This window comes from Zootoca vivipara, chromosome 12 (assembly GCF_963506605.1).
Source record: "Zootoca vivipara chromosome 12, rZooViv1.1, whole genome shotgun sequence".
Taxonomy (NCBI): Eukaryota; Metazoa; Chordata; class Lepidosauria; order Squamata; family Lacertidae; genus Zootoca; species Zootoca vivipara.
The window spans coordinates 8,733,674-8,761,218 of NC_083287.1; the positions used below are offsets into that span (position 1 = coordinate 8,733,674).

The 27,545-nt window shown below is 38.7% G+C and overlaps 1 protein-coding gene across 6 annotated transcripts in view; it reads right to left on the bottom strand.

The window, feature by feature from the left end:
* Positions 1 to 27,545, bottom strand: part of GOLGA4 (golgin A4) — a 53,702-nt gene that overhangs the window by 14,911 nt on the left and 11,246 nt on the right. For 4 of the 6 annotated variants that reach the window (XM_035128783.2, XM_035128779.2, XM_035128778.2 and 1 more), the window contains 13 exons: positions 26,886 to 26,933; positions 26,144 to 26,200; positions 21,494 to 21,592; positions 20,569 to 20,707; positions 19,628 to 19,815; positions 18,504 to 18,587; positions 17,696 to 17,843; positions 11,195 to 11,373; positions 9,967 to 10,098; positions 8,128 to 8,283; positions 2,536 to 6,725; positions 940 to 1,061; positions 13 to 143 (listed from right to left, as the gene is read on the bottom strand). In XM_035128783.2, the coding sequence (XP_034984674.2) occupies positions 13 to 143; positions 940 to 1,061; positions 2,536 to 6,725; positions 8,128 to 8,283; positions 9,967 to 10,098; positions 11,195 to 11,373; positions 17,696 to 17,843; positions 18,504 to 18,587; positions 19,628 to 19,815; positions 20,569 to 20,707; positions 21,494 to 21,592; positions 26,144 to 26,200; positions 26,886 to 26,933 (5,673 nt within the window). Of the gene's footprint in view, positions 1 to 12; positions 144 to 939; positions 1,062 to 2,535; positions 6,726 to 8,127; positions 8,284 to 9,966; positions 10,099 to 11,194; positions 11,374 to 15,270; positions 15,329 to 17,695; positions 17,844 to 18,503; positions 18,588 to 19,627; positions 19,816 to 20,568; positions 20,708 to 21,493; positions 21,593 to 26,143; positions 26,201 to 26,885; positions 26,934 to 27,545 lie in introns of those variants that run through there. The other 2 variants (XM_035128781.2, XM_035128782.2) reach the window with 2 other exon arrangements.

Sequence of the window (27,545 nt, forward strand, 5' to 3'; positions counted from 1 at the left end):
TACCATATATACCTCAAGGATTTCTTCATACTTTTTCACTGTCCTTTGTAGGTCATCATCCTTTCCTAGCAATTTTTTATGTAACTGAGTTATCTCTGCGTGATGACTTTCTATCAGTTCAGATTCAACCTCCTGAGCTTTACCTGTGAAAAATGGTCAACAGTGTTTATATATCTCATTTTAACTGGGCTGCTATTATAACTGAATTAGCAGCAATACATTCTAGATACATTAAAAAAAATGAATACTACAGTAAAAGAAGCAGCTCTAAAGAAGAATTCATTTTAAAAACGCTATTAGAATCTAATGTGATGTCGACATGCCAAAAGATAATTGATAACATATTCTTTTTCTTATTTTTGGCATACAAGGTGTCTTCTTTCACACTAGAGTAGGTTGGGTCAAACAAGCCAGTATCATGTTAAAATCACTAGGGCAAGATTATGCTTTGAGTAGTAAGCAATGAAATAAACTTCACTCAAAGGTTTAACTGCTTATCTATCACCTCTTCTTTCTCTACTTTTATTTTTTAAAGCTATTAGTACAGTTGGAACTCCCCACTCCTATACAGAGTCACTGAATGCCTAATTCTTACTTTAAAAAAACTAAACAGATGTTATGGTACTTTCAACCTATCTGAACTTCATACTTGTTAGCCTATTGGCACAATTTATTATCAGATATATATGCAAAATTAATATATTTACATTAAATACACACACACACACACACACACACACACCAAAAGATACAGTATTACATGAACATTCAAATCTAGGGCTAGAATAGAGGGGAATTTAAGGCTTGTTATCATGCCCCTGACTGTTCTCTCTATGAATGTTCCTTCTTCTAAATTGATCCTATAGGAATGGATCTGATGGTTGAATTTACAAGAGATATAGCCATTTAAAATCAACACAAGATACTGTTCCAACTCACTGATTGTTTCTTTTATGGCAGTTTCTATTTCTTGGTCCTTTTGTGCCATCTGGGTATTGAATTCCCTCATCAACTGCTTTAATGTCGAGTTGTGCTTCAGTTCAATGTCCTCCTGTTCATATCTATGAAGGAACAGCAAAATAAGAAGTCCAGATTTTCTAGGGCGGAGTTGGCAGTTCAAAAGTAAAGCATATTAATTTCCAACAGAGAGATTTGAGAGCTTGCCCAAGCATACGATTGCGTGAAAATAAATGGGTTTCACTAACAGTTTTTCTTTACATTTGTATTTGTATGATTGAGACAATAGTTACTGAAAAGAGGAAAATAATTCATTAAGAAAAATGTTACCAAATAGACTTTTTGTGAAAACGTACTGAGGATAAAATTTCATCTACCTATGATAATTGAAACATGTGTCCAGATAAGGCTATAAAAAGGAGGATTTGCTCCAAGTGCAGCTTGTACAAATCCAATTAATTTTGTTAGGGCAAATGAAATAATTTAATTACACCATGTAAACATAACCTGAGATTTGACCTGCAAACTCCTAAGGCAGGTTTCCTCAACCTTGGCCCTCCAGATGTTTTTGGCCTACAACTGCCATGATCCCTAGCTATCAGGACCAGTGGTCAGGGATGATGGGAATTGTAGTCTCAAAACATTTGGAGGACTGAGGTTGAGGAAGCCTGTCCTAAGGCTTTTAGAACAATGTAGAACTATGTAGACCCAGCAATCTTCCCCTTTGAGGCATGTGAAATGAAACCAGGAAACGACTAAGTTTCCAGCTGCATCCAAACCAGGAAATCATGGTTACCAGCTTTGGAACAAGCCAGAATATTCATTTGGGATAAATGGGAAATGTAATGGGCGTGAGGTGGTTACTCACGAGTAACGACGCTGGAATCCAACCTGGCTTTTTACAGGTTTATTGTGCATACTATGTACAGTGCAGAGCTAACTAAAACACGTCCATCTCAGTCACTCGCAGAATCTGGGAGTGGCCCCTTCCTGTTACGAGCCCAACAGAAGAACTTGGACACCCCCATTCTCTGCCTACCCTCTTTGCGCTTGACCCCTCTGCGCAGATAGGGCGCCGGAAACTGTCTCCCCTTCTGAACCCTCCTGTTGAAGGCAGTGCAAGGGCTCTTCGCTACCATCGCTGAGCCCTCTCCCCACCTTTCTGACCACCCCCCTTCTTCCTCCCCTGCAGCCTGATCTGGCCTCCCTCGGACCCTCTGGGAGCTCCCTGACAGGAAAGTATGGTTAGAGACTTCTTGGTTTGATTATTACAGTGAGACAAAGGGATGATGAATTAAGGAGCTTGTGTACTGAGGGCAGAGTACAAGGTTCACTTGAGGCTTTTAAACTGGAGTTACGATTACCCAAATGCAACCAAGGTCTAGTTTTCCATGTGATTTGCTATGAATTTGAAGGATTTATTTTGCCAATGCTGATTATGAATAATAGAGGTTTCATGTATCAAGCAGTTATTGTTTGGACGTAACGTTATGTAATGTCAACTTTTATTATTTTATACAGTGTTACTGCTCATGCAAGTGCTTACTGGAAATTTTATGGACTACTGCTAGAACTTACTTTATTTTTTGTTCCATTTCTTCTACTGATTCTTTTTTCATTATCTCCAGCTCCTGCTGATGTTCCTTCCGCAGGATGCGTAAATCCTTCTGTAGCCTACTCACATCTTTGGCAAGTTTCTGTTTCTCCCGCTCAGTCTCCTCCACTTTAGCTTGCAAATCCTTTTGCTCGATGTGCAGATCATCAAGCAGTTTCTGAAGCTCAAGGACTGATCTACTCTTTTCTTCTGTGCTTTCTTTCAAGTCTTTTATAAGGCCATTTCTTTCCTCCAGCTGCTGTTGGAGTCCCTGCAAATTTTCATCATGTTTTGAAATAGTAGCTCCCATCTCAATTCTGTTCAGTTCTCTCTCTTTTGTTAAAGCTTCATCCAAACTGTGCATCTTTTGTTGCAAAGTCTGCCTCTCTCCCTCCTTTTCTTGCAGCTTTTCCTGCAAGTCTTTAATCATATCCTCCATATTTTGCTCTTTTTGTTCTTTGGTTTTCAATTCTTCTTGGATAGCTGCATGTTTCTTAATTTGCTCCTCAAGTGTTTGTTGAAGCTTTTCAATGAGCCAGTGGTCTTCTTGCTCCTTTTTACAGAGTTCTTCTTGTTGATACTGAGCCTCTAGCTTTGAAACACTACTTGCTTTTTGTTCCTCGTCATACTTCTTTAGCTGTCTCTCCTTTTCCAATAAATCTTTTTGTAAACCATCTATTTTTAATTCATACATCTGTTGCATGTTCCCTAATGCACATACTTTGTCTTGTTCTGTGGAAACCTTTATGGTTTCTACCTTCTGTATCATCTCCTTTTCTAACTCAGAGTTGATTGATCTAATTTTGTCTTCTAAATACGTAATCTTGTCTTCTTTGTCTTGCAATTTTTGCTTTAACTGCTGTTCCATGTCTTGTCTATATTGCTGTTCCCTTTCTTCCATTTGAGATGTCAGTTGCTTCCTAATAGAAACAATTTTTTGTTCAGCCTTTTTTTTCAGGTCTCCTATTTTAGCAGTGGTTTCTGAAGTAAGCCTCTCTTCCAAAGACTTTAATTCTTCCTCTTTGCTTTTCATTAAAGCCACTTTTGTTTCTTCAAATTCTTTTGATTTTCCCCCAAGGTCAACTTCCATGGTCTGCATTTTCTTTTGAAAAAGTAGTACTTCTTGTTCCATCTCCTTAAGCATTTTATCCTTTTGAATAACTGCCACCCGAGTTTGTTGAAGCTCTTGTGCCAGCTCTTTTTGCTCATTGTTCTGCTCATTGTGCCTTTTGAGTTCATCCATTAAGGAATCATTTTCTGCTGTTTTCCGAGTGATGTGTTCTTCAAGCTCAGCAATTCTTGCTGTATGGATTTTTAACTCGGCTACCAAATCAGACTCTTGTTTTTCTCTTCCAATCTGCTTTTGTTCCAGTAAGCCTTTCAAATGCTCTATGTGCTTGGTTTGCTTATCACAAACTTCCTTCATTTTATTCAATTCCTCTTCTTTTTCAATAGCATGGTTATTACCGAGTTCAACTTTGTTTTGTAATTCTTTAATCGTGTTATGATTCTGTGTAAATCTTGACTGGGCTTTCTTCTTCCACTCCGACAACTTGTTCATCCAGTGGTCTACCTGTTCAAGAGCAGTTGCTTTTTCTTGACTCAGTGTTTCAATTCTGGAAGACAATTCTTGCACCTCATTCAACAGCTGAAGTCGATTTTCTTTGTGTTGCTTGTTTAACAGAGTTGTGGCAGCATCTTTTTCAGATTTGTCGATTTCAAGCTGACTGACAAGCTTGTTAAGATCAGTGATGTTTGCCTTCTTTTCATTTAGCTCCTTCTTCAGAGAAGTGACAGCATTAATATGCTCAGACAATTCTTTCTTCAATTGTGTGATGAAAGTTTCTTTCTCTGTTGCTGCTTCCTGCTGGTGTCCTCCTTCTTTTTGCAATTGCTCTTTTTCTGTTTCGAGTCTGTCAACATCCACTTTCATAGACATTATCAAGTTTTCCTTTTCTTGCAAGTGTTGTTTTGATTCTTTGAAACAGTGGGTTAAAGTATCATGACTCTCTCTTATTTGTTTAAGTTGAGCTTCTAGGTCAGGAATTTTAGTGATTTTAATTAATATTGTTTCTTTAATTTTTGTTGTGCAATTGTGACAGTGTACAACTCTAGAAATTGCAGAAGAAATTTTTTCATTGCATTTCTCAAGCAGTTCAGCGATTTTTACTTCTAGGAAAGATTCTGCTTTCTGCTGGTAACCCTCTAGTTGTGTAGCTATATCCCTTGCAAGCTTCTCAAATTCCACTTTTTTTTGTTGAAGCTCCAAGTGTTTGTCCTCCAGTTTTTTCTCATAATCTTCACACTCTTTAGAATGTGACAATTTGAGAGCCTTGAGTTGTTCATCATATGTTTTCAACTTCTCTGCCAGCTCACCAACTTTGTTATTCTCTTTTTCTCCTACTGCTTTTACTTCACTTAGCTGTTCCTGGACTTCTATCTTCTCCTTCAGAGACAAACTAAGGTCATCCTCTAGTTTCTCAAGTTGCTTTTTAAAATCAGTTTCTCTTTGCGTCAAAACAGTGACTTGAGCTAATGTTTGCTGTAGCTGTTCTTGCAACTCATTCAACAATTTGTCCCTCTCTGTCTGTTCATTCTTTAACCGAGTAATATCTGCATTTCTGTCCTCCCTTTCAACACTGAAGGTGGCCAGTTTCTGTTTCAGGTCTCCTACTTCTTGATCTTTTTCTTGCAATTCCATTTCATGCTTTTCTCCAAGTTCTTCAGCCAGCTGACTCAGCTTCTTCTCCCACATTTGGACAACTTCTTCTAGTTCTTGTTTGTGAGCTTCAAGCAGGCTTTCTAGTTGTTCTTTCTGATTCTTCTCCAGTTTTGATACAGCATCATCAATTCCTGTTGAACTGGCATGGGCCATTTCCAACATTTTTAAATTGAATTGCTTCTCTTTCTGACTAAATTCCAACTGTTTATTCTCCATCTCCTTTTTGAGTTTTGCTTCCTGCTCTGAAAGTTTCTTCTTGAATCTCTCCTGCATTTCCTTTCCTTTTTCTTTAACTTTCTCCATTTGGGTCTCTTGTTGCTTAAATTTAATTTCATATTCACTCTTTAAAGCGCTAATTTCTGCCTCTTTGGCTGATAGCTGCTGTCCAACTTTCTCAATTTGTTGATTCAATAGCCCCTTTGTTTGCTCAAGCTCATTTTCCTTGTCAGTAAAATGACTCTTTGCCTGATTTACCTCTTCTCTGAGATCTCTTAACTGTGATTCATGCTGTTCTGTCAGAGATGACACTTTCTGCATATTTTCTTTCTTTTGCTCATCAAGTTCACATTTCAGATCATGTACGTCAGATATCCGAAACTTTAATTCAGCTTTGAGTTCATTCAGTTCAGCTTCGGTTTTTACAATCTGTTCACCAAGACGTGATTTTTCAGCTTCCACATTTACCAGCTTTTGCTGCAAATCTATTAACTTTTGCTCATAAATGCTTGCTTGTTCTCTGGCCATGTTCTCATTGGACTGAAAAAGGCCATCTAGTTCAGTAGACTTTTCTTTGCATTCAATTTCAGCCTTTCCAAGAGATTCCTTCAGTGTTTTCAAATGCTCTTCCAATTCCACTTGGCATTTCTCTTTTTCTTCCAAGAGTAGCTTGAGTTGACTAATTTCATCTTTGAATGTTTTCTCCATGACTTCCTTATCTTTAAAGATAGTTTTAACTTGTTCCTTATGATGATTCTTCTCTTGCTCCAGCTTTGCCTCAAACTCTAGCTTTGCTTTATCTGCATCATCTTTTAATTTCGACAAACACTGTTCAAGATCTTGACGAATTTTTAGTGTGTCTGATAACTCAGAAGAGAGTGCTTCTAGCTCAGTTTGTTTCACATCAAGCTTTTCTAAAGTTTTTTCATTCATCTCTTCTATATGGCCATGAAATTGAGTCTCTTTCTCTTTCAATACTTTAGTCACTTCATCAAGCTGCATTTTCAATTTCTCCATTTCCGACTGCTTCTGCAGTGTTAATGTATCAAGTTTTTCTGTCCAAACTTGTTGTTCTTGCCGTTTCACATCCTCAAGTTCTTCTCTATGTTTTTCAACCATGGCAGTGATTTCTTTATTGTGCCTGTTCTTTTCTGATTCTATTTGAGCAGTCAGTTCCTCCAACTGGTTGTCATTCTGCGAACACTTTGGAAGGGAACTTTCCAATTCTAGAATTCTCTGTTTAAAAGATTGGTTGAAAAATATCATCAATCCCTTTTTCTGTGACTGACTTCTACTTGAAGATAAATACTTCAATGAAATTATTACTATGAGCTATACATTTCAAAACATTATGACATAATCCATCCAAAATTAAGTACTTTCAAATCCCATTGATGGGAATGTTAAACATATGCTCCGCTGCCTCCCATTTTAATCAATAGAACTCCAAAGTACTGAACTTTGGCTGGATCGCACCCTCAATAAGTGCCAATTTTATATAGCCTTGATGTACAGAAGGAGAATGGGGAAATATTACTGGACCCAAAGCTGAGGAAAACTTCCAGAACTACTACATACTTTTTCTCATTAAAGTGGAATAAAGATACAAGAGCAAGGGGGTTCTCAAATTCCATCACAATGAATAATAACAAGAACAATTTGAATCTTCAAAGTATGACTAAGATAAGAAAGTCCTTAACAAAATATTTCCTCAAAAGAGCTAACTTTGGCGTTAGACTGAGCCAGTGATGGTCAGTTAAGTACCACAATGCAGTATTTGGCTCTTTCCTCCCATCTCCCTGTAAAATCACCCACAATTGTACATAAAGGCATAAGAGGCATGACATTATCGACTGCACAGGATGCCTGACAGATTAAAATCAGCACAACAGACTTACACAATGCTTTTGACATTATGTCTCCACATGGCCTAGGGCACACGTACCTTGGTTACAAGGTACAGTATACAGGTTCTAGGAACTAAGTGACTGGCTACTCTTGAATTAGAGGGGAAAGGTCACAATCACCTACCGAAGCATTTAAAGCTCCTGGAAAAGGGCACCAAACAAAGCAGTAGCTTGTACAAAAAGAAAGTTGTGTACCTGACTCCCAAACATGAATCCTGATAATTAATGTAATGTAAGGATGTATATCATATGCCTCCTATGTTGTTTCTATGACCACCAAGGGATGTGGAAGAGGAAGGCAAGGAAAGATGCAACAGGGGAATATGAGGTTAGGTTATTCTCCTCCTGCTGCAACATATCTATTTAGAGACACTATGTTAGGCTCAAATCACAGTTTCTGCCCCCTTTGTTGTCTGCCTCAACTGATTTCACAATCTTTCTCATGAATCGCATTGTGTTTTTAAAATTATAAATTATGTTGGGAGTCGCCCAGAGTGGCTGGGGCAACCCAATCAGATGGGTGGCATATAAATAATAAAATGTAAATAATAATAATAATAATAATAATAATAATAATAATAATAAACAGCCATGTCCTTTGGGGCCAAGCACCCTCCCCAAATTTCTCCCATTAGACGCAATTGTAGGTATGTATACCCCTCATATGCAGTTTACATTTTAGGTTTGTGCAATATAAAAAAGCAGTCAAATGTTCCAAATCTTTTACTCACGGTTTTGAAGGTTTCTATTTCTTGCTGCATGTCCTCTAGTTTTTTGTCACATTCCAACTGAATTGCTTTTTTCTGCAATTCCAGTTCTTCTAGGGCTAACGATTCCTGTTGTTCTTTTTCTTGTGTAGTCTGTAGGTGTTCACTCCGGCACTTTTCCTGTTTCAAGAATTATGACTTTTTTAAAAAAGAAAGTACCATAAAGTCACTGATCTATCAGCAGCACTAGGAGTATTAGCTACTTTAAAATTCTTGCTCATACATTTTTTTAAAAAAAGTGGATATCACACAAACCAATTAAAAATCCATGAAGAACCTTATAATTTTCTATTTTTCATGTAACTGTAAAGAATCTGAAAGTGAAGTTTCTGTGTGCAGAAAACGAAGAAATAGCAGCAATAATTTAGATTTAGAATTACTCTATTAGTCCTTATCTAACCTTACATATGTGCATGGCCAACAGTAACAGGGTCTAAGGCAGGCATGTCAAACTTGCGGCCCTCCAGATGTTTTGTACTACAATTCCCATCTTCCCCAACCACTGGTCCTGCTAGCTAGGGATCATGGGAGTTGTAGGCCAAAACATCTGGAGGGCCGCATGTTTGACATGCCTGGTCTAAGGGAAAAGCTCCCATGTCAAAACTCTGTAACCTTTCCTCAGCATAATTCCCTGACTCTACCTATCCATCCATAGGGATGCAAGCACATTTGTTCCATGGTATACAGGGAGCCTTCAACCAAACACAGCTTACTAATAATATGTGCATTTGCAAACACTTGAGTAAAGGTGAAAAAAGACTGCTTTTTCAGTTACACAACACAATGAAATATGGACAAGTTCTGTCTGGAAACTCTTATCTGGAAACCCACTTCCATACATTATGTTTCAGGTATATGTTTAAACCAAGCAAACTACCTAAAAGGGGGTGGGGGAGAAAGAAAAAGGAAGCATTTAGAACAGATAGGCAAACTCTCCAAAACGTGTCAAAAGTTCAGAAGTTCCTCTTTATGTAATGTCTAGAACAGGCATCCCCAAACTTCGGCCCTCCGGATGTTTAGGACTACAATTCCCATCATCCCTGACCACTGGTCCTGTTAGCTAGGGATCATGGGAGTTGTAGGCCAAAACATCTGGAGGGCCACAGTTTGGAGGTGCCTGGTCTAGAACATCTAGGATTGGTTGCTGTAATGCACTGCATGTGCAGTTACCCTTGAAAACTATTAAAAAACTGGAGTTTGTTCAAAGTACACAATGTCCTGACTATTGAACTGGGACAAATCAGTAGTTATCCCGTCAATACTGAAAGCACTAGCTTCTTGCTAGCTTCCAAGCACAACTGAAAATACTAGTGCTCATCTTTAAAGCCTTCTAGAGTTTAGGACACTGGTCCCATACCAATTTCTCAGTATATCGAGGTCATTTTTGGAGGCTCTCCTCCAAGCGCCCCAACTTTCTGAGGTAAGAAAGGCGATGACCTTCTCAGTGGTGGGATCCCATTTGTAGAATTCCTCTCCTACGGAGGCCTACCATTTACTTACATTGTTATCCTTTTGACACCAGGCACCAACATTCTATTCTCCCAAACTTTTTAATGCATTTTTGTGTTTTTGATTAACATGAACTTACTGCATTTTATTTTAGAAATTGCTGAAGGGTGGTGTGCATATATGTATATATTTTAAATAAATAGGTGTTATTATTCCCTTGGTCTGTAGATTCCCAGATATACATCCAAATGCATCTTTATGCACCAAGTTCCCCTATTCATACTTAGCTTTATTCATCATCACAAACACACGTATACACACACCAGACCCATCTGGCTCTTAAGAGACACTTACAAGAGCTGTTTTCATTTGTTCCTGAAACGCCTGGTCTTGAGCCCGTAATCTATCATTTAATATCTGTTCTTTGCTAGCCAATTCCCTTTTATGTAACTTTTCTAGTTCGGTAATCCGTTCTTCTGAAGATTTCTGCAAATTTGAAAGGCACACGTCTGATGTTACCCAAGAAACAAAGGTGCTTCTATATTATTGATCAAAGAGAAGTGAAATAAAGAACAAAAATGTGACTAGACAGATTGCTTTCTTGCAAGAAATGCTATTTGGTGCTGAAAAAATAAAAAAAAGATCCAAAAGGGTTCCAGTTCACATCTGCAATTCTATATACATTTACTAAGGAATAAGTCCCATTCACCTCAAAGAGGCAGAAAATTGCACTATGAATGACTCACATCTTCCCATTCAGTTCTTAATAGGCCTTCAAGAGTACAATTCTAATTATGCTTACTCAGAAGTCCCACTGAATCCAATGAGCCTTACTTCAAAGAATACATGCATAGAACGACAGCCAAACAGTGCAATCCTATTAATATTTACTCAGAAGTAACAGATGCATACAATAGAGTTAACTCCCAGATAAGTATGTACAGTGGTACCTCTACTTATGAATAACTCTACTTACGAATGTTTCTACTTACGAATGGAGCTCCGTCCGCCATCTTGGATGCGGTTTAGATAGGATTTTTTTCTACTTACGAATTTTTAGATAGGGTTTTTTCTACTTACAAATTTTTTTCTCCCAATGCATTCCTATGGGATTCGACTTACAATTTTTTTTGACTTACAAATGTGCATTCGGAACGCATTAAATTCGTAAGTAGAGGTACCACTGTATAGCATTACAACCTTAGTCATATATTTCTGAGTGTTGCCTAGCAGCCAGGTTCAACACAATACTACAGAATCCATATACCCTTTCTTCCTTACAGAGATTCAAGCAATTCAATTTAGGAGAAAGCAGCAGAGAAAGTAGCATGATTAAAGCAGCAGAGAAAGTAGCACGATTAAACTCACAAATTCTTTTGTGTGTAAATCAAGGCTTTAATGGAACAGTGTAAAGCTGCAGGACTGATTTATTATCAGATACTTAGTATACTGCACTTTTATTCAGGCACACCCCAACAAGGGGAGATTGAACTCTGCCACTATTAACATGATATATTCTGATTTCAAAGTGAATTGTTACCTTATCTCTGCAGTTTACTTTACAGAAGATTTAGCCATTTACCTTCATAATATTAACCACCTCCTGCTTCACCCTTGTTAATTCCTGTTGGAGGCTCACACGCTCTTCCTCGCTTGCCTTTTCTACAGCCTTGATCCTTTCATCCATTTCTGCTTGCAGTTTCTTGCGTGCTTCTTCAGTCCTTTGGGCTGCACTGAGAGCCTTCTCAAGCTCTTCAAATGCTGCAGAAAACAAGAAAAAGAAGAGGTTATATGTATGGTTTAACATCGCAGAAACTCTAGACAAAGTAAAATTACCATATGTAGGCCATAGTCTCACTGAATAACCTAGCTAAAGAGAAATCATGAAGTCAGCCTGGAAAGGCAAACATTTAGTATCATGTCAACAAAATAAAACTCAGAAATCAAGGGACTAGGCTCTGCTTCCTGCTTGGTGTCAAACCTCTCAACCCTTAAAATAAATTGAACAATAATATTGTATAGAAGAGCTAATTCAAAAGAAATTCCCTTTTCACTCGACTGCATAGCAATTCTCAGGAGTCTATAAGAATGTCTGGAATGCCTGCACTCATGTAATCTTAAGAGCAGCTTCTTTGCATTAGAACCGTGAATAACTATACTGCCATTTAACTTTAATACAGTTTCTTTAAACTTTATTACAGCTCAATTGATGTCCTTGTTTTAGCTCTCTAGAAGACAGGTCAGAACACATTTCACCTGCAAATAACACTAAATCTAACCATGGCTAAGTGAGAACAACCAATGTTGGTGCACAAAGCAAAAATCACAGCCACTTCGTTCCTCCTCTGAGCCTCTTGCAGTACCAGAATCCAAGTCATGGTTTGCTTTGGCATTACCTGCAAATCCGAGCCAGGGTTTGTCGTCTCCAAACAAACAACGAGTGATAAGCAAATAGTTTATTTGGAGTGAGACAAACCATAAGCCTGGATTCACAAAAAATGCTAAGCCAAATGGTGATTTAGCTCTCAGTATTACCGCAGTAACAGGATGGAAGCAAAACAGCTGATCTTTTTGCTTTGTGCATCGGCAAGCTTGCTCATGTCAACCTAAGCCAGAGTTTGGCATAGTGTTATATGTGAACCAAGTCTGGGCAGTTCATAATTAATATTGCAACTTGCTGATTATTTACAATGCATATGACTATATGCTGGTATCGTCTTAGTCTTCCTTTTATGCAAATTTAGTTGTTGTCTTAGCTGCCTTGATTTTTTAAGATAGAAAAGTGGAATGACGATTATTTTAAATACATGAAAAAATAATTTTAAAATTAAAAAATGTTATGACTGAATGATATGACTGAAGAATTTTATATCAATGTTGTTGTTTTGGCATAGTAAAATCCTCAAGGAGTGAAAAAAAAATCAGGTTGCCACATTAGTTAAATTGTTAAAAAAGCAATTTACATTCCTCTACATGGGGGGACTCTTCCATAAAGACACTTTGCAATAGAAAAATGATGCCGTTAACTCCCTTTATGAAGCCTCTACCACATTAGCATGAGATTTGGCCACATGTGCCTTCCAGCACAGTTTAGAATGTATTTATCAATCTCATTGTACTGAAATGTATGTGCATTGTAATTCAGCACAAAGTATTTACATACATAGATAAAAATATACTTGTACGATAGTAACGGACAAATTTAGGAACTGCCATATAATCCAAACATTAACACTACTTTATTTTAAAATATGGCACCGCCCATCTTCTCTCTCTTTTAGTGAATTATCTATATGCAGTAGCATTGCCTGTTACTGGGCTATGGTTGCAAATGTCTAGCGCAGTGTCACAACATTGTCAAGGCTGCATACTTGGGTGTAAGCTCCACTGAATTCAGTGGGTCTTACTACTGAGTAGACACTCATAGGATTGTGCTAAATTTTATAAGGGGAAAGTGAAATGATTCAACATGAGAATGCTATTTTGGGTGGCAGCAGCATGTCAACTGCAACACACACTTTTCCCCTTAAGCTCTGATGGAGGATGAACAATGAAATCTCATAGTGCAATAAATCAGAATTTAATATGTCTAAAGATGTCAAACTTTCTAAAAGGCAGAGTTCATAAATGCACAGGCCATTTTTATTTATTTATTTTTAGCTTTTTGAAATGTAAAGTGGGTGAAAAAGAAACACACATTCAGGCCCACAGGCAAGAAGAACAGAAACTTTCCAGTAAAGACTAGGAATGACTACTCAAATGCAGAAACCCAGCAACATGCAGCTGCATTACCATAAATACAAACACACGACACCAGGAAGAAAGCTAGGCAAGCATGAAAACACAAGGAAGCAGCACTTCACAGAAACACATTCTGTTCTCTAAAAGTAAAATTTTATGCATCTCAGGCATCCTAACATAAGCAGAAACACAACATTACTATTTGAGGTAGCTAATTCTAATACAAGGGGCAGGTAGGTGCCAGCTAGCTGCAAATGATTGTGTATACTCATGAAGTTACACAAGTGTCCATGTTCACCTTTTACTCACTCAGTGAGTCTCTGGTTAAACCAAAGCTATAAAACCAAATTGTAAAACAGAGGTGGGTTTCCGTCCCCACTATACTAGCATAGCTGTTTCAAAGAAATCAATGTGCAAGCATATTCTGCAATTTGCACTTGACAAGAAATCTAAGCAAGAGCTGTTTGACAGTGGAATGGGGTACTTCCAAAGTTGATGGGCTCCCCCTTCATTGGAGGTTTTTAAACAGAGGTTGGATGGCAATTTGTCAATGATTATTTAGCTGTGATTCCGGGCATTGCACAAGGTTGGACAAGATGACGCTTTGGTTCCCATCCAACTCTACAATTCTAGGTTTCTATGAATCTAAGTACACAATGATAAATCACTTCCACTGAACTGATCACATTGTAGCTTTCACTATCCTGAGGCAAACATGAATGTTTCTCAAGGCAAATGCTGAAGGCATTCCTAAGCAATGCCACCAATGCAATTGAAACTACGAGCCACAAACAATAGATGAGATGGTAAGCCAGAGTTCTTGACTGTGCTCCTTCAGACTGCAGGTGAGAACAGCAGTGGTTTTTTTAAAAAAAATTAAAAGATGTACTTTTAATTTAACTACACTTGGTCCTTATTGCAATCAATGAAAAGGGTTAGTCACAACCCAAGTCCCATTAGTTCAACAGGAAATAGTCCTTATTGAAATTGCTACAAAAAGTTAAGTACAACTACCTCTCAGACTAAATCCAAACCACTGACTTCAGTAGGGAAAAAAAACCTCACTGCCCCTCTCTCCACAGTAGAAAGCTGTGCAGTGGAAACCCATGCTTATCACCTAATCTGCTGTTTGTGAAAACTGTCATCACTTTTTAAAAGGAGTTTGTGATAAGGAAGAGGAGTGAAAGGAAGGGTTGAGCTTCACCTGAGCTAGCAAGCTTACATTCATATTCTCAAAAATGCATTTTGTGGGTTTCCACAAAATGGTCTATGAAATAATCAGCTATAGAAGAATGGTATCTTTTACTGGTCCAACTCTGTTTTAAAGCAAGTTATCAAGCTGTTGAACACAAGCTGAGCACACAGGTTCTCCATCAGTCATAGGGGATTTAAGATAAAGTATAAATTATCTGTTTTAATACATGAAAGCCTAGCTTCTCACCTTGCACTAACAAATAAAGATTCAGAGAAAGTTCAATTGACTTTTGCTGGACAAAGAGATAGCTCATGGCTCAGAGTGTTTCAGTGGAAAATATCACATTTGACTACGCTCTGTGGGATTCTAAGGGATAAAAGAAACACTACCAGGCTGCAGAATGTTGGCAATTGAATTGATGTTGTGTCAAAAAAGATGAAGGCAGCAATATACAAGAGTGTGTTGCATCATTATGAGCCACAGAGTGGTATTCTGTGAAATCAACAGCATATCCTTTTTCTCTACTGGAACTGGTGAAGGAAAATGATGAGCACAATTTGCAATTATTTTTAAAACACTCTTCATTTTTTTTAAAAAAAGTTAAGTGCCAGCCATAAGCCAACTCCTTGCTTTTGCTCTGATGAAATACCTAGGTGTGGTTCAAAAGCTTGCAACAAATTTTCATAAACAACTAGAGTTGGTGCAATAAAAGCTATCTTTACCTCTTTCTTTTAAGTCTTTCATGCCATATTAACTGATGTCTTCAACTTATGGCGCTATCTAGTGGTGAAAGCAGGAGAAAGCAGCATGGAACCAAATTATGCAGACTAGGAAATACTCATTTAGTCTGTTTCAACAAGTATGCAAGAAATGGAAGCGCAGAACTGTAACAAAAAAAATCATCTAGTCAAAACAACATTCTCTTACATTTAGGCAACCTGCACCAATAATGATTTTGAATAAGCACCTGAATATATAAAAGAGTTTCTTGTCTATGAATGAAACAGCTTTTATGCAAAGAAGGAAAACAATTACAAGGATTTATTTGAAATGGTTGTTTTACATGGCCAAACACTGGCGAACCCTCACAATGTTTTGTGCGGAATATTTAATACTGGTATAATGCTGAAGTTTGAATTATGAGAAATTAATGTACAAGTTATTATAACATAACCGATTTCCAAGAGCTGTAAACAAATATTCTAAAGCGTTAAAGAGATTTAATTGCATTGAACTGAAGGCACTCACTTTAGGTATTGCCTGAGAAGCACAGAATTTACTTTCTAAAGCCCTCTGCAAGCAGCAGTTGAGTGATATTAAGTAAGAGATCCCTTACCCCAATCCTGTTCATACAAGGCTTGGGAAAGGCACCATGATTCACTTATTGGCATGTGTGGATGCACAAAAATAAGATGCTTAGTGAGATTTTAACACAATACTTTCATTATTACAGAATGAAAAGCTGCAATAATAAACTGACATGGACTGAACTGTTATGGTTTTATTTCATTTAGTTTCAAAGTTTAGCATTCCAAGCATATTTTATTATATATATTTATTACAAGACCTGTTGCAATGACTTGTCCATCACATTTGAACACTGGTAACGCAATCCTACCTACTGACTCACAAAAATCAAAATAAGTAGGACTGTGGCTTAAAGCAGTATCTTTGTGTCTCTCAACAACTTAGAAATACAAGCATATCAAATATTACCTATCCTTAATATTAAATAGATGTAATAACTATGTAAAGTATTATCTAACGTTTTATATCAAAACGAAAAATTTGTAAAAGCTAACATTTTGCATTTCGTTCTGTTTATCTGCCATTTTCCCCACAATAAACTATTTCTGTTTAACAAGTGAGAAGAGAAGTGAGAAGAGATAGGATGTTGGATGTGTGGAGTGACTAAGAACACAGAAAATACAGGCATAAAACTGCACTGCTGCAAACATGAGCCATCCTCATGGCTGCACATTATCTCCTCCCATGAGCAATTTCTCCTGCGCTATCAATACAGTGGACGCTTGGGTTGCAAACGTGATCCATGTGGGAGGCACGTTTGCAATCCGCAGCGTTCGCAACCCACAGGTTGTGATTTGGTGTTTTTGCACACACGCGAGCGCCGAAACCCAGAAGTAACCCGTTCGGGTACTTCCAGGTTCACACGGTGCGCAACCTGAAAACACGCAACCTAAAGCGTCTGTAACCCGAGGTATGACCATAATTACTTTGTAAAACTGAGTCGAAAAGCATGGTTTGAAGTGGTTGCAATCCATGGTTATAGAAATGTGATTTGGCATTATCCATAGCTTCGGTGGACATATAATGCATAACCATGGTTAACACTGGGAAGAGAAGGGAAGAGGTAAAGTGCTCTGGATGGAGAAGGCAAGAAAGTGCATTCATAAGGCTGCTTCCAAATTTGAAAAACATGGCTTGCAGATATTCTGCACCAGGTCTCAAAAGACAGATTCTCCCACTGTCCCCACATTCAGTGTCTACATCATGCTTATTACTGGGAAGAAATTCATCATCTAGGTCAGACTAACTAGCAGGAATGGTGTGTCTCTTTTTCATAACATGTGACTTCATGCTTAAGCTATTAGTATGACTACTACTGAATGCCAAAAGTGTTAGCTGCTACGTGGAACTTAGAAGAAAGGTGGCTTCTCATCACCGGACTTGCTGTGAAACTTACTGATCTAACTCCTTCAACTTGTAAGGCACTGCAGAAGCACATTATTCAAAATGAGGTGGCTTAAATCTATGTGGACCATCCTAGCCAGCTTTGATTCCATGATAGGGTTGAGCATTTTCCCCCTAATGTGTTTATGTTATAAATGAGGAATGTTGGAACTGTTTTATCTGCCAACTTATTTGCCTCTTTCATTTTTGTACAAGCAATGAAGGAAGGAGTAGAGCAAAGATGGCTGCAGGTTTCCACCAAGTTCCACAAAGCACCAACAGGGTCTTCTGAAAACCACATGGACACCCCTATATTCACTACCATTAGTCAAAACAGTGATGTTAATTTTGATGGTCAGGGAAATGGGATTGTTGTGACAGTTAGTGACAAAGTGCAAACAAATGATGCCAAAGAAACATTTCCTGCTTGGATAAGAAACAATCACAACTTCTTACCAGCTTTTTCAGACTTTTCCTTCTGTTCTTTTAACTCTTCACCTTGCATAACCACCTGCTTGACGCGAGTACGCAACTGGGCAATTTCTTCTTCCTTCATTTCCAATGTTTCATGCATTTGCCGTTTGGTTTCTGCTATTACCATGCCCTATAAAATGGGTAATTACAGATAAGGAGGGTGCTGTGTGGGATACATACATACACACACTCAGAAACAAGACATAGTTATTGTTATGCAACTTTCCCACCTCTTTGTAGCATTAGAAGAAAGTGCAGAAGCATTGTGACAAATATATAGCAACTATAACCAAGGGGAGGGAAAGAGGATCTGGAGATTACTGGTGGAACTTAAAAAAACAACCCTCAGACTCTGATTGTGTGCATGCACAGCCCCATATCTATGACAAGTCAAAGACCATGAAGAAGAGCAAACAGCAGACTTTGCTCCTGCCAGCAGAAGAGAAGAGATGCAATCTGCTCTGGAGGTTTCCTGCTGGAACAGTCTCTAGACCAGTGTTGGAGGTGACAGCTGCAGGGGGAGAAGGGAACTGGCAAAAGTTACCTCCCCTTCCTTCCAAGAAAAGGATTCTGCCCCTGGATCTAAAGCCTTCCGTGGGTGGAAGGAGTTGCTCTGTTCACAGAAGACAAACTCTGGATCCAATTCTCTCTCTGTCACTCTCTCATATATCCTCATTTTAGCAATTATTTTCAAGACAGTTGACAAAATAAATTACATGCAATTTTTATGCCTGAATTAGCACTATTCGTACAATATTTTAGGAATTTTTAAATAATCTATATTGCTTACTTTATCTTGCTCTAGCTGTTCTATCAAGTTCTTGGCGTCACGTAACTGAGTGATCAGTTTGGTCTTCTCAGCCATATGAAGATCCTAGGAGACAGGTTAAAATATAAGCAGTGTACCCATCTTCCAATAACTCTCTTCCCCTCACCCACCAAGGCTTCACATTTGAGTACAGGGAACGACCATTTTGCATGTGACTGCTGATGCACACACCACTTTCAGCCCGAGAAGGGGATAAAACGGTCCAGGCTTACACGTACCCTGCCAACGCACGCAATGACCTGGAATGCAACTCCCAGGGAAATAAGGAGTAGCCTGTATTTCTTACTTGAATATATACTACTATTCAGCTCCCCACTGGAGAACATCAACACACACAACTCTGGGAATCCCCTGCATTAAGATACCTTTTTGCTCCTTATAAATGCTGGTTACATTGGGAAGAGGCTGAAAATACTTGTTTCCTTGTTGAAGTTATACTGATATCAGACATTACAGACTTTGAGGGTACAAGCTTTACTCAAAATATTTATACCATGCTCTTTGCCCAAAAAGGCTCCTAGAGTTTCTTAAGGAATAATGTGGAGGCTACTATAAAACTCACTTAAAATTTTTATTTTCAGGCATACACTAGATTAAAAATAAAATAAAATCAAGAGTAAAATATGCCCAGTTCCTCCTATTTTAACAAGGACTACAGCCTTGCTCCCAACTGTGCATGAAATATCTCACTCTGCTCAACATTTAGAGGACCATATGTTTCCCCTTCCTGAACAAAAACATCACTGCATGGTTATACAAAAATAAAAAACCGAACAAACCTACTTTGAAGTCTAATTAAGTTACGTTAATAGGCACACACAATTAGAAATGTGTAGTTTAAGATATGCAGTTCTGGAAGGTTCTGACATATAGTCTACATCTATTATTATTATTATTATTATTATTATTATTATTATTATTGTATTCCATTTAATAGAATCAACACCATGTCTTGCCCTTACGTTAGGCATTCAGGAATTTTACAATATGTTTCGGGATGTGACATCTGGCATCTTTGTTTTATCAGTTAAGCAAAGAAATTTTTGACCTTGCGTGAATTGATACACAAAGTGATTGTTCAGTACCTTTATTTTCTCTAGTTCCTGAAGTCTCTCATCCAGTTGTTCCTGAAGTGCCTCTTTTTCATTGGTTAGCTGTGCTGAGCGCTCTTTATATGAGCGGATTGTTTCTTTACATCGATGGAGCAAGTTCTCTTGACGTTTCACTCGCTGAGTAAGAGCTTCTAGGGTTTTAGCAGAATCCCCATCACCGCCTACATCAAACAGAAAATTATGTTTGGGCAATATAATTGCCCGGACAAAAAATGCTTGAATACCATGACTGAAGAAAGGTGTGAGGTAAGTAAAGTTTATATCCAAAACAGCACTAAGTCATTGGTTCTGTTATTGCAATAATTTCTGCTTGCACAACACTCTCCTTCCCCCGTATTTTCCCTAAATCTTGTCTAAAGGGTCTTCCTACCCTCTGGAGCAGATTTGGGGTTGCCGGAACACACAAAACAACCTTGCCTTAGATAGGAGGAATTTTAAAAAGAATAAAAGGGGGGGAGAGAGAAGCAAACAAAGCAAACCCCTGGCATGTAAATGAAAGGGAATATGCGGAGCTCTGATAAGCACATCTTACCTTGGCGCCATCTTGCACCTCCTCCCAGAGAGAAAGGAGTGCATGCAAGGGGAAAAGGAATTTCTGTTGTACAAGCATAAATTCTAATGGAACAAGGGCACTGGATACTGGCCAATGTAAACTAAATAAATGAAGAATACTATTGTAGTGCTCTCATAGTAATATCGTCTGGAAGTACTTAAAATCCCCTGCATGTTCAATAAGAGATCTTAACATCAATATTTTATCAACAATCTAAAATGCAGCTGTAAAGCCCTACCAACACTGTACTGGAAATCTGTATTAGGAAACATAGTTATTTAGTAGAAATTGATGAAAGCACAAGATTGCTGATGTCTTATTTTCATGATATTTACAGTCTTCTTCTAATACACCAACCTACCAGGACTCTCTGGTTGCACAGCATTCTCTGTGTTTAAATCTTCTGTTGGACTCTGAACTTGTGGTTGAGTCTGAACATTTGGATCAGGTAACTCAATACTTATTTGGCCATTTTGCAATCGTTGTTTCAGTAATGATACCTGCAAAAACAACAAAGTAATATAATTGTTTATTCAGCTACTGTCTGACATTTCTTAACATATAATAAAAATGTTCACTTGACTGCTGACAGGTGAACCACAGCATAATGTCAGACTTCTGAATAGCTGCTGGCCCATTGCAGGCATATTGGAGAGCGAGACAGAAGCAGGCAGAGGAGGAAGGCAAGGTCAGATGAGAGGGGGCCTCAGCTGAGACGCAGAGGAACAACTCTAAGGGGAGTGACAGGAGGTAGCACTGGGTGCAGGAGGTATCTGACTAGAGGTGTGATGTCACAGGGACGGAACACTCCTCTGTCAACCTGCTTGGCCCCTCCCATGGATCCACCCCTTCCCATTTCAGACACTTCTTGGGGTCCCAAATTTCACCTCTCCCATCCTGCTAGGACTCTCCTAGTAACATCTAGGTCCAACTCCTCCCATTCCTCCTCAAGATCCCCTCCATGAGATCTGCACGCTTATGACAGTAAGATCCTGATATGTTTAAAATCTGAAGGACAATTACATCCCCAACTATGCATTCGTCCAGCTAGTGTAAATTTTGGTTCAAAATGCAGACCAAGCAGCAGTTTTCTCCACCCTCGATTTTCCTCTCTCAACAAAACAATTGGGAAACTGACTTAGAAAGAATGAAACACAGGTAATTTAGACAGAATGAAAGATTATGATATCTCTTGGCAAAGCTAGTACACTCAGTGTGTAAGAAAAGACAACTAACTGTTCTTCCAGGGTACTTTGGAAGCATCTCTATTGATCAAACATAGACACCTGAGTCTGCAGGACACTGATGAGTTGATCCTTTTCTTCTAAAGATGCATCGAACTCTTCCTGAAGATGTTTTTTGGCCTGTTGATCCATCTGGAGTTCCTTAAATAGAACATACATTTTGCAAATATTTCTAATTGAAAATAATAAAACAGCTTAATCAGGGGGCTATCCCTACATTGTAAGAAGGGTGGTCAAGCACTCCATTCAGACAGGGAGATTTCCTGTAGTGTCCCACAGGGCTCTATCTTGTCCCCCATGCTATTCAATATCTATATGCAACTGCTGTGTGTTGAAATCAGATTTGGAGTGAATTGTCACCAATACACAGATAACACCCAAGTCTCTGTTTGTTCTACTTTTTCTACACCTACCTGGGAGAGGAAGGTGAAGTACTAAACCCGTGCTTGGAGATAGTGATGGGCTGGATGTTGGCTGAAGAACTGAACATGAATTATGCAAAAACAGAGGTCTGATGTGTTCTAAGGTCTCAAGTCCAGGAGGTTGCCTTTTCTGGACAGGGTTGCACTCGCCTGAAACAATTAGATCTGTAGCTTGGGGGCATTCCTGGATCTAGCATTGCCATCAGACGACCTCAGTAGCTAGGAGTGCTTTTTTCCAGCTATGTCTAGTTTGTCCGCTATGGCTCCTTTTGGACAGAGATCTTGCCACATACTCCATGCTCTGATAACTTCAAGACTGGATTACTGCTTCTACCTGGGGCTGCCCTTGAAGATGACATGGAAAGTTCAGCTGATCTAAAATATACAACAGCCGGATTACTGGCTGAGGTTCAATTCAAAACTCATATGAAGCAGCTTCACTGGTTGCCTGTTTCCAGGCCCATTTCAAGGTGTTCACATTAGTGTTTCAAGCCCTAAACAACTTACAGTAGTCCCTAAGTATGGTTGAGGGTCTGGTAAGAAATTGAAATGGTGTTAGTTGACAACCAATGCCAGAATGACTCTACTATCAACAACTGGTTTTCATTTCGTTTTGCTTTTTGTGAATGACCACTGTTCATATTGTAACTATCACTGCAAATTTCTGCATTTATTTCCTTTTGACTTCAATGTTTACAATCCCCTCCCAGATAATGCATATAGGTAATGATTTTCTTGTGACAAATTCATGACTGCAGCCAGTAATATTTTTGCCACTCAAACAGTGGAGAAATGTGAAACAGCTCATACTAATTCCTAATGAAGTTCATAGGGTTGCCAACTTATGAAGCACCCTTTTAACTCTCCTTTTAACAGCCCCATGTCACCTGTTAATTCCTGCACAGCGAGCCGATGGTAAACACACAAAAAACTAACAACAACTCATAGCTAGGCCAATTTTTTCTGTGACTAGTTGACAAGACTGTAGAGAAATCTTTTTCAGCATTCTGAAAAAGTGATAAACAGAATAGCTAGAAGGTCTAGTTTCTTGCTGATTGCTCATAAAATGTGAGTGTTTATAGAAAGAAATGCTATGGATTCTATGCTTAAAAACCATGTTATAATATCAAGTCACTATTTGCAAAATATACACATACCTGCATAAAAACTCCACATGGCAAAAAAGAGGGCCAATTTCTTGTAATCCAAAAAGGAGGATTAAAAGGCATAAATACTGCTGCACAGAACTGCTATACATGCTTCCACAAGGATTGCTGAACAGAATTGGGGAAGGCCTTGGCAATATCTGAAGACATCTTCTTGTATTTGCCAAGTCATCTCCTAAAATCATTTGTCTTATCGTTGATCTAAAAACATCAGCCACCTAAAATTACCCCAGACCAGATTGGTTAACACTTGCACACTTCCTGACCTTAGGAGTTCACTGACGCTATGGCAACCTACTTGAACATAACCAGGTGGAACCCAGTGACATCACTGCGACAGTTTCCATGCAGAATGTGTCATACTAGTTTCAACTGCAGATTACATCCTGAAGTCAACCAATAGCTAGGAATATTGACAACTGCTGTGGTACTCTTTTCTATGTAGTGATTGATGTCATTTTCCCATTTTAAACACATTGATCATTATTTTGATTTCTAAATACCCTGAACTATAAATATCTACATTTACTACAGTTATGTCAAATGATGCTGCAGCTTCACTGGAACAGAGCAAAGTGTTCAGGCAATAGAGAGTCCCCTGCTGTTTTGAATAAGTGTTCATTTGCTCACTCAAACAAACAGAAAATCCCAGCTCATTGCAATGTTACCTGATAAAATCAAATAACCAATGTTCATGGACCTTTAGCAAAGCTTATACACAACCGTAACTGGCTATAATAAAATGCATGAACTAATACAGAATGAATAAAGAAATTTTAGTTATAATGTACGTAGGAACAACCTCTGTCAAAGGCGAGGGCACAACCCCAAACTTAAAGTGTTATTAAGGGTCACAGTCCAAACAAATAAGATAATCAAGGAGTACCCCAAGAGAAGAGGTACAGCAGGTATAGACCAGGTACTCGTAGATCCAGTTGGGAAAAGGGCGTGATGAGCCCAGGTCCATGAGATGGCAGTAGATGTATTCAATAGTGCCAGGGTCAGCAAACAAGCACTGTCCTTAGGAAAAACAAAGTTCCCGGGTATATTCCCTGTTTCGCCCAAGATGGGCTTTTTCCTAAGGACAGTGCTTGTTTGCTGAACCTGGCACCATTGAATACAAGCACTGTATTTAGGAAAAAGCCCTCGCCTTTGACAGAGGTTGTTCCTACGTACATTATAACTAAAATTTCTTTATTCATTCTGTATTAGTTCATGCATTTTATTATAGCCAGTTACGGTTGTGTATAACCTTTATGTGTTCGTAACTGAGGTCTGTGTTGTAGCCTTTAGCAAAGCTAGCATTAACTCTGCTACTTTTATTTCACATTTATTAAGTAGTAACAGAACACATCATTCTTTAAAGAATGGTTCTTCAGTTGGTAGAAAGCACAATAAAAAGTAGATTTATTTATATGCATTTGCAAGAAGCAATGCGGCAAATCCTGCAGCACTCACAAGTACTTCGTCCCAATAAATTAGTGGGCTTTAGCGTACAAAATGATGTGCTAGAACACTTCATCTTTATTAAGCAGTTGCAAACAAATGTTTGTACAGTAGAACAGAGATTGGCAACTTAATTTACATAACAGAAAAATGAATAGAAGTAGGCAACAACTCACAGATTTCTGGCTTTGCAGTATTTGTAGAGTCTGAGGATTGTATCTCAGCTGACGCTAAGTCTTTCATCCACAAAAAGGAGGAGGAAGAGTTTTTCAGCCTCTTGCCCCTTCCCTAGAGTACACCTCTAGGAAACTGCTTCCCTACCCATTCTGCTGACTGAAAACTTACTGTCAAAATCAGTGACACCATTGGAGATAACCCTAACACTGCAAAGCAGGGGTGGCTAACCCGTGGCCCTTTGGTTGTTGTGGGGCTATAACTCCCACCATCCCTGATAACTGGCCATAAAACCAGTATTGGTAGTGGGGAGTAATTAAGTAAATGGTTCTTTAAATGAACATTAATTGTGAAAATGGCAAGACGTACAATCTAGATTCTAGGGAATACATCTGAAATAACAAGGAAAACATATTTCAAATTCCCTTTCCTCATGGCCATAAGTTCTGTCTCCTGGCAATTAATTTGGGAGATCATGTTACAATTTCCCCCCAAAAAATGCATAATACCCCAACTAGACTGGGCTAAACAATTGTATATTTGACCTTAAACAGACAAGCACTAACCAGTATACCTGAAGGAGCGTCTCCTCCCCCATCGTTCTGCCCGGACACTGAGATCCAGCGCCGAGGGCCTTCTGGCGGTTCCCTCGCTACGAGAAGCCAAGTTACAGGGAACCAGGCAGAGGGCCTTCTCGGTAGTGGCGCCCACCCTGTGGAATGCCCTCCCACCAGAGGTCAAAGAGAATAACAATTACCAGACCTTTAGAAGGCATCTTAAGGCAGCCCTGTTTAGGGAACCTTTAATGTTTGATGGATTTCTGTATTTTAATATTTTGTTGGAAGCCGCCCAGAGTGGCTGGGGGAACCCGGCCAGATGAGCGGGGTATAAATAATAAAATAATAATAATAATAATAATAATTATAATTATTATTATTATTATTATTAACCAGTTTTTGTATTGCAATACTACCTTTGAAAACAGTAACTAGATTATTTGTACCTGAAAGAAGAAGAAGCTTATTTGAAGCCAGGGTTGCGCTGTTATACTTTAATTTATTATTTACCTTATTGTTAGCTTTTTTTCATAGTGATCTTATTCAGTGAATGGCCTCTTTGTCATTGTGGTTTCACTATTTTACACATTATGTTTTCTATACCTATACCATAAATATTTGATTTGATTTGCTTTTACAAGGTATATGTATTAGTTTTTGTAATATACCAAAACTAGTTTTTGTTTTGATTGCCTCAATTATTATTCTACTGTGTGTTCTAAATTTTTCAGAAAGTGTCCATTCACTGAGAATTACCGCTAAGATATTAGTGTAGTTGCTTTTTGTAAAAATCTGCATAAGGCCTATGCAGACCACTGGAATACTCTTTATTACTGCACTTTATTACTGTCACATAGCTAATCACGTGAACTCAATTCTCAGATTTTTTGTTGTAAGATTACATGCACAACTGGAATTAAGTATTACCTCCCGCAGTTCACCAATTCTGCGAAGTGCTTTATCCTGACTCTGGCTCAATATTCCCTAAAAACAAACAGAGAAAGATGATTTTTTTAAATACTGTACACATAAAAGCTACATGTGAGCAACAATTTCTGCTTTGCATTGCCACTACAAATCAAGCTCCAGTTCAAGAGCTATATTTCCCCCAAAAATACAAATCTGAAATGTCTAGATGTAAATTAAGCACCAAGCAGTTTGTAATTCCTTTAGAATTAATTTCCTTATCCCTCCAACATTTCCCTCCTTGGAAATCCTTGCTCCAGTTTAATTTTGTGCTATCTCCTTTAATTCCTGAAGACCGCAAGCTTTGCAAAATATTGTTCCTATTAACAATTCCTAAATTCCTAAAACAGACAGGCACATTACTGCAATTCTAATTCCCACTCGCCTTTGTCATCACTGCTCTGTCTCTGGTCAGGTGGTTTTTGTGAGGGCTATGATCAGTGGCAAAATAATTTTAGGCCAGAAATAACAGCCTTTAGGGCTGCAGGGAATCTGGTTTTCGGGTAGCCTTGACTGAAGGAGACTCCAGGGAAATGATCACATCAGGGGAAAGGAATACTTATGTGGATTACATCCATATTTAAAGACTCTCTGTTGCATACTGGGCACAATTTAAAGTTACAGTACACCCTTAAAAATGTCGCCAGGCAAAAGAAAAGGCTATGAAAAATGTTCGGGGAATATCCTTTCTTTTTTTTCTTACCTGCAGTTTTTTCTTTTCTCTTTGCACAGCTTGATAGGCAGTGACCAGCTGAAAAGTGTAAAACACAGCTGACAATGAAGACAAACTCTATACAAACTGTTTACTGTGAAACCCAATGTGCTTTAGCCAGGTCATTGATCTTTATTGTTTCTCATACCCTATGAAAAATGTTCAACACCACACTTTGAATTTACTATACTATAATATACATCAATGGGACCCAGGTGGCGCTGTGAGTTAAGCCACAGAGTCTAGGGCTTGCTCATCAGAAGGTCAGCGGTTCGAATCCCTGCAATGGGGTGAGCTCCCGTTGCTCGGTCCCAGCTCCTGCCCACCTAGCAGTTCAAAAGCACATCAAAGTGCAAGTAGATAAATAGGGACCGCTCCGGCGGGAAGGTAAACGGTGTTTCCGTGCGCTGCTCTGGTTCGCCAGATGCAGCTTTGTCATGCTGGCCACATGACCCGGAAGCTGTCTGCGGACAAACGCTGGCTCCCTCGGCCTATAGAGCGAGATGAGCGCCGCAACCCCAGAGTCAGACATGACTGGACCTGATGGTCAGGGGCCCCTTTACCTTTTAATATACATCAAAGCACACCCTAAATCTGCTTCAGAGGGTTGAGGGACAGGGAGGACAAAGGAGGCTGCAGGGTGGTGGTGGG